The sequence below is a fragment of the Sorex araneus genome, chromosome 2, assembly GCF_027595985.1.
Source record: "Sorex araneus isolate mSorAra2 chromosome 2, mSorAra2.pri, whole genome shotgun sequence".
Taxonomy (NCBI): domain Eukaryota; kingdom Metazoa; phylum Chordata; class Mammalia; order Eulipotyphla; family Soricidae; genus Sorex; species Sorex araneus.
In genome coordinates this window covers 132,237,638-132,251,537 of record NC_073303.1, presented here as the reverse complement: position 1 = coordinate 132,251,537, position 13,900 = coordinate 132,237,638, and the positions used below count along the sequence as shown (strand labels likewise).

The 13,900-nt window shown below is 45.9% G+C and overlaps 1 protein-coding gene across 7 annotated transcripts in view; it reads left to right on the top strand.

Annotated features, from left to right (window-relative positions):
• The window catches only part of RUBCN (rubicon autophagy regulator), a 59,765-nt gene that overhangs the window by 42,371 nt on the left and 3,494 nt on the right, over positions 1-13,900 (top strand). For 4 of the 7 annotated variants that reach the window (XM_055126262.1, XM_055126263.1, XM_055126267.1 and 1 more), the window contains 7 exons: positions 463-537; positions 7,832-7,892; positions 11,442-11,574; positions 12,155-12,300; positions 12,512-12,576; positions 12,668-12,906; positions 13,809-13,870. In XM_055126262.1, coding sequence (XP_054982237.1) covers positions 463-537; positions 7,832-7,892; positions 11,442-11,574; positions 12,155-12,300; positions 12,512-12,576; positions 12,668-12,906; positions 13,809-13,870 — 781 coding nt within the window. The remainder of the gene's footprint in view (positions 1-462; positions 538-7,831; positions 7,893-11,441; positions 11,575-12,154; positions 12,301-12,511; positions 12,577-12,667; positions 12,907-13,808; positions 13,871-13,900) is intronic. The other 3 variants (XM_055126266.1, XM_055126265.1, XM_055126264.1) reach the window with 1 other exon arrangement.

Genomic DNA, 13,900 nt, shown 5'->3' with positions numbered 1-13,900 from the left:
AGTACCTTCCTGCCTAGCAGAGCCACAACTCTCCCTGTCCATGTGTAATAAAACTGCTCCTTGGGGTTCTAATCTGGGGGTGGGGGCAGTTGCATAAAACTAGTGTAGCCTTCAATGAATCTAGTCCCACAAGTCATAGGGATTCTCCTGCATCCATGCAACAAACAAAGAGTTGAGGGACATAAGCTCACCCCCTATGCATGGCTTACTTGGATGCTAGTGGCATTGCTTGGGTAGGATAGGACCCAACACATGGGACATTTAGATGACTAGAGTCACCTGGGGAAGAAACAGTTCTGTCTCTCAAGTTGCAGAGGTACTTTTATGAGCATGTAAAAGTTATTTTTATCTTTTGGAGCCAAAGTCAAGCCTTGATTTCAGAAACATGGTATAAAACTGTCAGTCTCCTCGGCTTGCTTCCTGCCTGAATACTGAAGGGCCTCCTTTACAATCGTTACACAGATGGTAGCGAAGGATCTAACCTGACTCCCATGTCAAAGACTGGACTCTCAGTGTCAATGGCCTCCATGTTTTCAGGTAGTCTGTGTTGGATGTGTGGGTGTGCTTATAAATGTATGTGTGTGAGTAAAAGTTGGCACCGCTTCTGTATATTCTTCGTCATGTATATCTGTCAAGGTTACTAGGACCACAGATTCTGAAGGACTAGTTGGAAATGATCTTAAGCCAACTAGGAGCAATTCCGATGTTCCTTTTCTTCTTCCCCATATGATCCCAATAATCCACCTCCGGGGGTTATCCATACTGAATCTCTCTACGGTGATAACTGTAGATTGTGTACTTAGTCATTGTGACTGATGGAAGTGGGGGACAGTTTGAAAGGAATAGCAGGTAAAGAAATTTTAGTCTAAACCTATAACTTAAATCACTGCTACTTATTCAGAGAGCAATGGTATGAGGCTTCCTGTGATTTACAGTCAAAGCTATCTCTTCTGGGTACTTTGTATACCGTTAGGATTGATTGCCCAGGATTTGGCCTTCATCGTTTGTCTGTGTTCCAAACAAGTAGGCTCTGTAGATAGAGGAATGAAATTGGCATTTTCTACTAAGGTGATTTTAAAACATAAAATCAATAATCAACAACCCAAGATATTTTTTAACATAGTTCCTTTTAATTGTTAGTGTTATTATTAGAATACAATATAATCAATAGTGGGTTGAGAGTTAGAGAAATAAGTCATTTAGTTACCTTTTTCTCTATTATTTATTCTAACATCTTTATCCTGCTTGAGAAAAAAATCATGCAAAGTAATTTTGTAATCTGGTGTCTAATATGTTTCTCACAACAATCCTTTACTGTTTCACTATAGTATTTATTGGCATAGCCTGTCTGCTTTCTAGTGTTCTTATACCTCACATTTTGGGACTTGCAGGTTTTTCCTTAAAAACACAAGAGTTTTATGTCTTTTTATATGTTTTATACTTTTTATGTTTTAAAAGTTTTTCATGTGTAAATGTATGTGTGTTTATATACATGTGTATATATATAGTTTTACACAAGAATATAAAATGTTTTCAACTGAAAAATGACTTTTTTCTGAGTGCAGAAAGAAAGTTGAAATGACTTGCATGCCTCTTCTCCTAGTTTGATCCCTGGCACTGCGTGTGGTCCCCCAAGCACTCCTGGGGTGACTCCTGAGCACACAGAGCCAGGAGTAAGCCCTGAGCACCACTTCCCCACCCCCACCCCCCACCTCTCAAACAAACAAAAACAAAAGCCTTCTTTTTCTTTTAACACACAGTCTTAACTCATTGGGATTGGCACAAAGTAATAAGAACAAACCTCTCTTTATTATGGTGACTTTCTTGCTGAGCACAGATTATCTTTTTCATGGAAGTATAATTTGCAGCTCGTTTACACATTTATTGTTTTCTGTCCTTTTTATGTTTCTGGCTTCAATGAAGTTTATTAATGGTACCAAATTCTTTCTAAAAATGACATTATTCTTCTCTTGAATTCCCTTCCTGATTTCTTCTAAAGGTTTGTAGAAACACACCTTATTCTGATCACCTTATGTGATGTTTGCTACTGAGAGTCCCTGGGAAGTTCCTCTGAGCCCTTAACTTAGAAAAATTGAACTATTTAAGCATAATCTCAAGGACTTTGTCTATTTTCAGTTGCTCTGCAACTGTCTAATCTACTCTGCTTAACAGAATGAATCCCTTTTCTTAAGTTCTGATTTCTTCCTTTCAGGAGGCCACAGCTGGTGGGGCAGGCACTCCCGTTGTCCGGGGTCGAGATGTCAGGGACTCTTCATGGGAGGGCTTGTCAGCATCCTGCTGGGAAACCGTCCTCTTTGTCTGAAGGAAGCCATTCAGGAGAGGTGCCAGGCCTTTCACAGAGGAGATGCCAAGGGCAGCTGATCATGAAAACTGCTAGGGAACTCGGGTCCACCCCAGCCCCCGGGGAAGATGCACTGCGGATACTGGAGTCCCTGCAGAGCAGGAGAAACCCTCCCTCCACCAGCTCCCTCCCAGCCCTCTGCATACAGAGCTGCCCTCGCACCCACCCAGTGCTGCACCCAGCAAGCTCCATTAGCACGAGCTGACAACACAATTAAAATTAGAGTTACTACAACACAGCAGTTCCTCTTCTGGGTCCCGAACACAGAGCATCTGTTCCAGAGCACACCAGCACACCACTGCCACGCGGCGCTCAGCACCAGCACTTGGTGTGGTGGCCGCTGTGCCCAGCGCGCAGTGTGTGCACTAGCCATCCGTGTGACTGGTTCAGAATCCATCGCTTCAGGACTTTCCCCAATTTCTTTTCAGGATTTCATGCTTTTTCATTGCTAAGTGTGTGAGTTCTTTATATATTTTGAATATTAACCCTTTATGACATGCATATATTTCTCCCATTGCTATGATGCCTTTCTAGATTTTTGATAGTTTCTCTTGTTTATATCCCCCCACCCCATTCTTTTCCTGTTTTGGGATTATACTCTGTGGTTCTCAGGGCTTTACTTCTGCTTTGTACTCAGAAATCATTTCTGGGTGGTGCTTGGGGGACTATATGTAGAGCTGGGGATTGAGCCAGGTCCTAGCAAGGACCTTACCTGCTCTCTTAACTTTCTGACCTTCCCCCACACACCCTTTTCCCCCCCTACATACCCCTTTTTAAATGATTTTTTCTCTTTATAAAACAAGAATAATTGTGGGTCTTCATTTTAAAGTGTTTCCCTTAGAACTTGCAAGTAAAGAAAATGACTTCTAAAAGTGTTGTACATGACCATACTTGCTCAAAGGGCAGCGGGTGGAAACCAGCATCATTACAATGAGTTATTTCTGAAGTTGGTTCTCTTCCTGTGCCTTGTTATCGTGTTAAACATTTTATATATTTTGCTAGGCTTTGGAGTTTACATCAGTTCGTCACTGATGATCTCAATATCAGTGTCTGAACCTGCAAGTTTTTTTCTTCTGTCACTTTTTTCACTCAGCAGTAATAGCTTCATTCCAGTCATGGGGCACATGAGATCAGTTCTTTGATGGAATAAAAAACTTGTTTATAATGCAAAGAATAAAAATTTGTATAATTACATTGACTTCCACTTGGCAGGTGGCCATCCAGACCTTCCTAAGGGGAAGTCTGTCGAATAGCTTCCTCTTCTCTTTACTGCTTAATTTTCTCTCATAGGCTCTGCTCTCTTTATTTAGGACTTTGCCTAGTGTTGGAACCCCCTTAATCTAATAATGTGTCTGAACTGATCAGAGCCAGAAAGATACAGCTGAGGCTCAGTTCCCAAAGGGCATTTGTGGAACGTGGCCTTGTCCTTCCACTTCTGAGATAAGATCAAGGTCTGAAGGCCGAGGGACTCGAAATGGGCCCTGCTGGGTCTGCGTGGTGGGTTTAGAAGAATTTACCAGGAGAATGAGGCAGTTTAAATGAGAGGAAAGTAAATTTATTAGAAAAGATTAGCTGGTGGAGCCTGAGAGATAGGACAGTGGGTAGGACTCCTGCCTGGCATGCTGCTTACCTGGGTTCCATCCCTGCATCTCATATGTTCCCCTAAGCCCACCAGGAGTGATTCCTGAGTGCAGAGCCAGGAGTAACTCCTGACCACCGTCAGGTGTTACCCCAAAACAAAAAAAATGTAAAAATAAAGAAAAGATGAACTGGTTAGACTGATACTACAGTGGAGACTGCTGAGGAAGAAAACTTCTTAGTATAGCCCTGGGAGTCTTCCTGTGTATGACTGGGCTGTCTAGGGGGACATTTCTGCTTTCTTTAGCAAATTTCAGGCTCACCCTCTTCTGGGCCAGCGAGGGATCCCTTCCTGGTGATTTTGCCCACACACCTTCAGGTTCTCCTTTTTTTTTTTTTTTTTTTAGGTTCTCCTTTTTGTCAGGGTTGTACCCCTGCAGTTACAAGCTTGCATCATGACCGGTGCTGGGGTCACTGACTCTGAGCCGCCAGGCATGTCAGAACTTACTGGGTGGGTGCTGGTGCACTGGGGGTTGACGTGTGGCTTTGTGCCTGTGCCTAAGCTGTAGAGTTATTTCCACGCCCCCATTTATTTTTTTAATGTAGGAGTAGCACTGTCCTCCCATCATTCATCGATTTGCTCAAGCGGGTACCAGTAACGTATCCATTGTGAGACTTGTTACTATTTTTGGCATATGGAATACACCCCAGGGAGCTTGCCAGGCTCTGCTGTGCAGGCGGGATACTCTCGGTAGCTTGCCAGACTCTCCGAGAGGGAAATGTAGGAGTACTGCTATTTATTCAGCCATTGATTAAGCTGATTGAATTGTGCATGAACTCCACATTGCTTTTTTTTTTTTAATTTAGGATGTTAATATTATTGTTATTATTATTATTTCTTTTTGGGTCACACCTGGCAATGCACAGGGGTTACTCCTGGTTCTGCACTCAGGAATTACTCCTGCCGGTGCTCAGGGGACCATATGGGATGCTGGGAATCGAACCCGGGTCGGCTGCGTGCAAGGCAAATGTCCTACCCACTGTGCTGTCACTCCAGCCCCTATTATTATTATTATTATTATTATTATTATTATTATTAATCACTGTGAGACACAGTTACAAAGCTTTCCTGTTTGAGTTTCAGTCATACAATGATTGATCACCCAATCCTCCACCAGTGCATATCTCCCACCACCAAGGTCCCCAGTATCCCCCCCTCCCACCCCTCCCACTGCCTCTATGGCAGACAACCTCCCCCATACTCTCTTTCGTAATGCTTGTTGTGAATAGCATAAGATGTCCTAGAATTATAAAATTTTAGATAATTAGGATCTGAAGAAATCTCTCCATCGAGTTGCTTGGTTCGGGGATTCTTTTGTGTGTCTCTGATCATGGCTGTTAAGGAGCGTAAGTAGCAGCCAGAAGCAGTTTGTGGGTGTGACCTCCAGGGCTCGATGGGGGCAGGGATTTAGAAGGACTGGTCTGTCCCCTATCCCTTGAGGCCTGGAGTTTGCTGTCAGTGAACCCGCATACCTGCACTTCTCTTTGGGCTCGGGAAGTTGGTGGCCACGGGGGCCCTTAGGGGGCAGGTGGAGGGACGATGCCTGCCTCCATCTGAGACACCCCAGTGAAGTCAGCCTGGCTTAAAGTCCGGAGGCATCCCAATTTTTTTTTTTATTATTATTTTTTAATTTATTTATTTTTAATTAGAGAATCACCGTGAGGGTACAGTTACAGATTTATACACTTTTGTGCTTATAGTTCCCTCATACAAAGTTTGGGAACCCATCCCTTCACCAGTGCCCATTCTCCACCACCCGTAAACCCAGTGTCCCTCCCACCCTCCCCAATCCCATCTCCCCCCCACCCCACCCTGCCACTGTGGCAAGGCATTCCCTTCTGTTTTCTCTCTCTAATTAGCTGTTGTGGTTTGCAATAAAGGTGTTGAGTGGCCGCTGTGCTCAGTCTCTAGCCCTCATTCAGCCCGCAACTCCCTTCCCCCACATGGCCTTCGACTACAATGTAGTTGGTGATCGCTTCTCTGAGTTGACCTTTCCCCGGAACGTGAGGCCAGCCTCGAAGCCATGGAGTCAACCTCCTGGTACTTATTTCTACAGTTCTTGGGTGTTAGTCTCCCACTCTGTTATTCTATATACCATAGATGAGTGCAATCTTTCTATGTCTGTCTCTCTCTTTCTGACTCATTTCACTCGGAGGCATCCCAATTTTTAATTTTATCCACTTGTAGTATTTCAACTGTACTAGACAATTAGCAGAATATGGATATTAGTGGTTTAAGTTTGGGTAAAAACTATGATATACATGAACTTCTTTGTTAAATAAAAAGAGAATTTATTAATTACTGGTCTGAATTTTTGTTCCTGTTTTAAGTTTTTCTGTGCTTGGCACATGTATGAAAACTCATCAGCTTTCCATCTACTCTCTTGTGTATACAGTTTTGAAGCTATGTAAGGAAAATTTTTGAGTATGTGCTTATACTCAGAGTACTGTGTTAACTATTAAAGCACCAGCAGAAGAATGAGACAATATCATTTCCTCAAAAGGAGATTTTATAATCTAACGGGATATAGGGAATATATGTATGTAGAAAGGAAACATGCCGGAAAATTGAGCTGCCACAGCCAAGTGAGGGTGACCCGTGTCAGATTACCGCCCATTGTGTGGATTGGAGTGGGCAGGGAGGTTCGTTGCACTGGAGGTAGAGAGTGAGGAATGAGACTTCCAGATCAGTCTGTTTTCATGACATGAATAGACTGTTTGCCTTGAACATGACGCTGTATTTCACATTATTCCCATCGAAACCATTGGGGTAGAAATTTCTGGACACTCAGGCATGCCATTACTAGAAATACTCTTCAAAATCTCTTCTCAGAAATAGGCTTTAGAAAGTCAGCCACGGTTTACTGTAGGTCAAACCATGTGAATATCTTCATGAAAGTTTGTTCCCACGCATTTCCAGAATTGCTCTCCATAGACAGGAGTTTTTTTTTTTTTTTCTCCCTGCCCCACCAGAGAGGAAGGAAATATTTCTATGTGGCCTTTTCCCTCAAGCACTATAGGTGGTAATAATAGTAGGGAGATGTTAGAAGCACAGTTTCAATATCATACACATTATATGTTATATAAATAACTCTCATGTTCCAAGCTCTGTGTTAGGCATCAGTTGATATAAAAAAGAACTAGATAGGGGACCAGAGCAACAGTACAGCAGCAGTACAGGAGGGCGTTTGCCTTGCACACAGCCAACCTGGGTTTGGTCCCTGACATCCCATTTGGTCCCCCGAGCACCGCCAGGAGTAATTCCTGAGTGCAGAGCCAGGCTGACACCTGAGCATCACTGGTGTGACCCCAAAAGCCAAAAAAGAGAGAGGGGGAGAGAGAGAGATGGGTGGGGAGTGGAGAAGAGAGGGAGGGAGGGAAGAAGAGAGAGAGAGAAGGAGGAAAAGAGAGTGCTAGCTAGAGTTCTTGTTCTGTAGCTTTCTCAGGTAAGAGAGCTGAGGTTTAGAGAAAGATGGAGAGATTGTCGTGTTTCTCCTGTGCCTGTGCGTTGTAAAGGATGTGCCCTGAGTGCTTTCCTTTCTCATTCACTGTATTGCACCAGATCTGAGTTTGTTTCCACTGGATCTGTAGCCACTCTGATTGTCTCTGTGTATGTATAATGTCACTAACTCAGTCAGGTTGTGACTTTAACAGCCCAATTCCAATGTGTTTAGAGCTTTGCCTGGATTCTGCTCTTACACTGCATAGAGCAGAACACCTGTGCCCGCCCTATTGCCTAGATGCAAATACCTGTGAATGGCCTCCACTGATATCCCTTCCTTACTAAAGCTCTCCCATTTCTTGCTCCCCTTCCCACTGGTTTCCGTCTAGATGCTGACATCAGAAGGAACACAGTCCCAAACAGCAAGTCCTTCATTTCTTCCCAGTCCTTGTAAGTATATTTTTAAGAAAATAAAACCTTGGGATATGTGGGTTCTTAATGTAGAGATGGGAAAGACTGTGGATGAAGACATCTAAATTTACCAGAAGGCTAGTTCAAGTGATGGGTCTTGCCAAGGGTGGGAGCCCAAGGGACAGTGCAGAATGGGCTGTGTGGAGGTGGCCCCTTCATTGCTGACTGACGAGAACAGAAGTCTGTAGGTCATCTCTATGTCTAGGGATCAGCAAGGAGACCAGGGGTCATGGCTTCTGCCTATGAAGTTTGGTGGGATGTGTTTCTGGTTATAGACCCAAGTAGGGAAAATAACAGCTCATTCAAGTGATAGTCCACAAAGCAATGTTACTCACTTCTTTTTTATTTTTTTATTATTATTTTAAAAAATGTTACTTTTTAAATTTTTATTTTTATAAAGTTGTTCACAGTAATTTATTGCATTCAATATTTCAACACCAAACTCACCACCATTACACCTTCACACCACCATTATTTAAAATTTACTCACCACATCCCAATCCTGCCCCAGAGGCAGATGCTGAATAATTTATTTTGTAATATTTGTTATAAATAATTGACTAAAAATGATCAAAAAGTTTCTTAGAGGAAAGTATGTGAAATTGTTGTATATCACTTTAGAGCCATTAAACCCCTGTATAAGAGATCACTAACATATCTTTACAGGTTAAGCCTTGTGTACTAATATATATATTTATATATATATTATATATTGGGGGCTCTTTAGGTGACAGGTGAATGAGGCCAATTGTTGTTACTGTTGTTGGCATATCGAATATGCGACGGGTGGTTTGCTAGGCTCTGCCGTGCAGGCGGGATACTCTCGGTAGCTTGCCGGGCTCTCCAAGAGGGACAGAGGCTTTTAGGGCAGCCTCCAATCACCCTTAGAGGTGTTACCATGGTTCACACCAAATTTGAACCCTATCAAATATGGTGCAGGAATAATAGGTATTAAATGTTTTATGGTTTGTCGCACAGCTGCAAAGCGGCTGCACGGTCCAGGGAACAGCTTGGAGTGTGGCGGTGGCTAGGTAGTGGATGTAGTGAGGGTCAGCCAGTGAGGTACTTATCTGGCTTGGGTAGAGTGGGGCATCTGGGTTGGACCCTTCCCTCAGATGCCCAGATGCCAGAGATTGGAGGCAGACAGAGGATCTTGTCTAGGTCTCTAGGTCTCGTTGAACCTAGATCTCAAGGTCACAAAGTTCTGCTTACCTGGCTTTGCGGGGCTTCACTCGTGCGTGAGGTTCGACCCAAGTGTCCGGAGAGTGGCCTGGAGCGTGGTGGTGGCTGGGTAGTGGAATATATATATATATAATATACTTATAAATTTTATATCACATTTTAATATTTTATATATTCTACATATTTTATTTTTTATATTATATATTTATATATATATTTATCAACATGGGTTGTCTTCTACTTTACACTCCATCATATCTGGTATGCTACTCTTGGTATAGCAGTGGCACAAAGTATGAGATGTTGCTCCAGAAATTCTAAAATTTTAAGTAGGGTGCTAGAGCTGGGGTTAAATTTTTGTGTGTGTGTGTGAATAAATAGATTTTATTTGGAGGATTTTTAAGGTGTGTGTGAGGGAGAAAGAGAGAGAGTGTGTGTAATGCACTCGAGAGAACACGAGCTTCTCCAAGGGCGGAGAGAGCCCCTACATAAATCCTAGTATTGGACACGAAAGCATGAAAGTACACATCTCAAGAGGGGAGATGCGGGCAACACATGTGCTCAGCCATGTGGGCGCAAGCAGCATATGTGCATATGCGCGCCCTTCCTTTGTTCAAGGTGTCTTTTGTAGGCTCTTCCCTGATTGTCTTTTTTTTTTTTTTTTAATTTTTTATTGAGTCACCATGTGGAAAGTTACAAAGTTTTCAGGTTTAAATCTCAGTTATACAATGCTTGAATACCCAACCCTTCATTCCCTGGTTGTCTTGATCTGGAAGTTCTGGAGTCTTCTCAGGGCTGGGTCACATTTTAATCAGATTAAGGGAGAGGTCCAAGGGTTTGAGGAACTCCATGGGGAGGGGTCCAACCTCCTCAGGGTCTGCTGAAGGTCTGTTTTTTGTGTCCACAGGGTGGGTCAGTTTTAGGATTTTCCTCCCAGAAGTTCTGTTGAGCTAAGTTTCATTGCCGAGGGCCTTTCCCTGTCTTTAAGGGAGAATGGTTGAAGATTAGGTCTTCTGGAGCTGCTTCATGCTGACAAAAGGGCACTGACCCTGCCTGCACAAGGGGTGAAATCTCATGCTAACTTAGTTGTAGTGGGCCCCAGGCAGTGAATTGGTTGGGTTCCTGAAATTTTCTGAAAGAAAAGACCAGATCAAGTAGACTGAGTGACATCACTTTGAAATGATTAGACCCTGGAGAAGGTCCTTTCTGATCCAGTAAGGATGTGGTTTGCTGTCTTAGAAAGCATAGGAGTTAATAGAGACCGAAGCAACATAAAACCTACCCGTTTCTGTCATTTACAAAAAATGGGAAAAAATAACTTCACCCACAGGTTTGGTTGGTAGAAAATGACTTCCTGTGTCCAGATTTTTCTAATGGCATAGAAGCACCAAGCCACTTCTCAGATTGGAAAAGCTTCTGCCTATCCACTGAGGCTATCAATAAGAACCAACAGACATTTGAGAATTTGAGAACCTTGAGAATTTGAGCATTTGATCATTTGCATGAAGTTGAGCTGCCAGTCCTCTCCCGGGTAAATTCCTTTCCGCTGAACAGGTGTTGGGAAGGGAGGCCCAGGGTCCCCACTAGTCCATTCATGGTGCAGAGACCACAGTTCTGAGTTCCTTCCGCCTCACTGTCCTGTTCAGTCCCTTCCCGTGGACGACAGTTTTCTCTAGTGCTAAAGCATAGCACTGGGGTTAAATTTTTAATTGGATGGTGATTTGGGGGTCTGGAGCATGTTGCTCTCTTTTGAGATTTATTTCTGAGTCTCTGGATTATGGCCATAAGCTTATATGGCATTCAGAGGCAGTTCGTGGGCATGACTGCCAGGCTGCCCAAAGCAGAGTGAGATGCAGGGAGACGGCCTATTCCTGGCTTGGTGCGAGACTGGAAGTTTCAGTCACAAAACCCGCATACCTGGGCTTTTCAGTGGATTTGTTCCCATGTAAGAGGGCCTCATCCAGAGCCTGTGAAGGTGGGCCGTGAGCATGGTGGTGATTAGGTTCTGGAGTTTGCAGCTGCCGGGCTTCTGTTGGGGTGGGCTTCACTTCTGTTTAAAGATATTTTAAAACAAGCTTTTCACTAGCTTTAAATAAGCCTTTCCCTCCCCCTCCCCCAAACTGGTTTTGCTTTCTATTTTACCAGTCAGGGCAGGGAAGTGATTCAGAGCTGGGGAATAGTGCTCCAGGGTGGATTCCTGCCTCAGGGGTGAGGCTAAGTGCCTCATTCTTTCTCCCTGTATACAGTGTCTGGTAAGAAGGCCAGGCAGGCTGGGGCCCCTGGTACCAGAGCCTGATGGCCAGTGCTGTCTCTTCCTGCCCAGCCTCTCTGTGTCTCTCTTTCCAGCTCCCACTGCTTCTCACACTCCACCTCTGCCGAGGCCGTGGCCATGGGGCTCCTGAAGCAGTTTGAGGGCATGCAGCTGCCGGCAGCCTCAGAGCTCGAGTGGTTAGTTGCAGAGCACGAAGCCCCTCAGAAGGTAAATGCTGTAGCACTCTTCCTCACTCGGTGTCGGGCTCCCAGAGCAGGGAGTCTTCTGAGCATGCCCACACGTGTCACATGTCCCGCCTGTAATGATCCTGTTTCCCCCTCACTCAGAGAAGCCGCTCATTGTGTGTGCTAAATGAATGTGAATGCACGCGTGAGGCCTAGACTTTTCATTACTGTCCCAGAGCCACAGACAGTGGCTTCACTCTCCCTCTGACGGCCCCCTAGTCAGACCGAGAGGTGGCAATCATGGATTGTGAATTGTTCAGACCCTTTTTTGTCTTGCAGTGGAACAGGGCACAGAGCACCCTGGCCTGGTCAGTGGCTGGGACACGGCAAGGTCAGCAGTAGAATCACACTGGGATGCTGTTTCTTTCTGTTTTTTCGCTTCTTGGACCCCAAGGGCCTTGCTTGCAGTATCCTGGTGCCTCGTGGCTTGTTTTGAGGCCACACTGCCCTAAAGCCTTACTTACAGTGTTCCTGAAAAGTATTTCAGTCTGCTGTGGTAGAAACATGATGCACGTGTTCTGTCAGACTGTTCGTGTTAGATCTCCTTGTTCATTTCTCCTTAGCTCCTGCCCATCCCTGACTCACTCCCCATCTCACCGGATGATGGGCAGCATGCAGACATCTACAAGCTCCGCATCCGTGTCCGTGGGAACCTGGAGTGGGCGCCACCACGGCCTCAGATCATTTTTAATGTCCATCCGGCTCCCACGTGAGTTTGCCAATGATCAACCTGGGAAAATGGCTTTAGCCTCTGGTTATCAGAGTGTCACATCAGCCACACAGTTCTTTTTAGTCAGGGGCCTGCAGCTGGCAGCTCCCACCCGTTGCCTTCTCCCTATAGGTCCCTCCTGGGCTTGGCAGAATCCCGTGTCTGAGCGCTGTCTGTCTGCCGGCCAACCACCTCCCCGTTCTTTCCTCAGGAGGAAGATCGCTGTGGCCAAGCAGAATTACCGCTGTGCGGGCTGTGGCATCCGCACCGACCCAGGTGAGTGTCCTCTCTCACCAGGGGCCGTGAATAGCCTTGCTGGCTCTCAGGAGGAGCCACAGTCAGCCTGCTGGTCTTCTGGTCTTTCTAGATTATATCAAGCGGCTGCGGTACTGTGAGTACTTGGGCAAGTACTTCTGTCAGTGCTGCCATGAGAACGCCCAAGTGGTCATCCCCAGCCGGATCCTGCGCAAGTGGGACTTCAGCAAGTACTGCGTCAGCAACTTCTCCAAGGACCTGCTCCTCAAGATCTGGAACGACCCGCTCTTCAACGTGCAGGACATCAACAGTGCGCTCTACCGGAAGGTCAAGCTGCTCAGTCAAGTCCGGGTAGGACCCCGGGAAAGGCCGAGTCAGAGGCGCCCTCCCTCTGCGGGCTTGCCCAGGGTCACCGTGTCAGAGCTGTAGTGTCTCATCCTCTTTCCTCTGGGTGCTTTTGATCTCTTGCCATTTTTTTTTCTTTTTGGGTCATACCTGGCGATGCTCAGGGGTCACTCCTGGCTCTGCACTCAGGAATCACTCCTGGGGGTGCTCGGGGGACCATATGGGATGCTGGGAATCGAACCTGGGTCAGCCGTGTGCAAGGCAAATGCCCAACCCACTGTGCTGTCGCTCCAGCCCCTCTCTTGCCATTCTTAACTACTGGTCTGGCCAGTGTCTCAGATCTTGCACCAACCCCCTTCAGTAACTCCGAAGCTTTGGCCAGTGTTCATGACAAAGGCCAGGTTTCTTGAAAATGGCCTTATTGAACAGAGAAGAGGGCCTGGGGGGGGGGGGGGGGAACCTGCCAGATTTCTCACACCCCGATGTGTGCTTGGACAGGCCAACCCGGGCCCACGGGGGAGGGGGTGGACAGGCTGACCCAGGCCCACAGTGGGGTGGACAGGCTGACCCAGGCCCACAGGGAGGAGGACAGGCCAATCTAGTGGGGGACAGTGGGAGCTTCTCTGACTAAGGGTCACTTAGAAGAGTGCAACTCTGGCTTCCCCATGTCTGGTTTCTGTATCCAGGATTTAAAGGTTCCGGTTTTTTTTTTCTGGGAGAGCGGGGCTATGCCCAGTGGTGCCTGGGGGCCCCTTCTAGTGGTTTGCAGGGGCCAGGCAGTGGCCGACATTGATCAGGGGCTCCAACCCTTCGAGTTGTCTCCCTGGCTGGTGCTAGACTGCCTAATGGTATTTCTCCCTTCCTTTCTGCACCCCTCCAACCACCACCATGTCGGTCTTTCTCTTCAGCTGCTGCGAATCCAGCTGTATCACATGAAGAACATGTTCAAGACGTGCCGGCTGGCCAAAGAGTAAGTCCGACCTGCAGGCCAGCGTCTCTG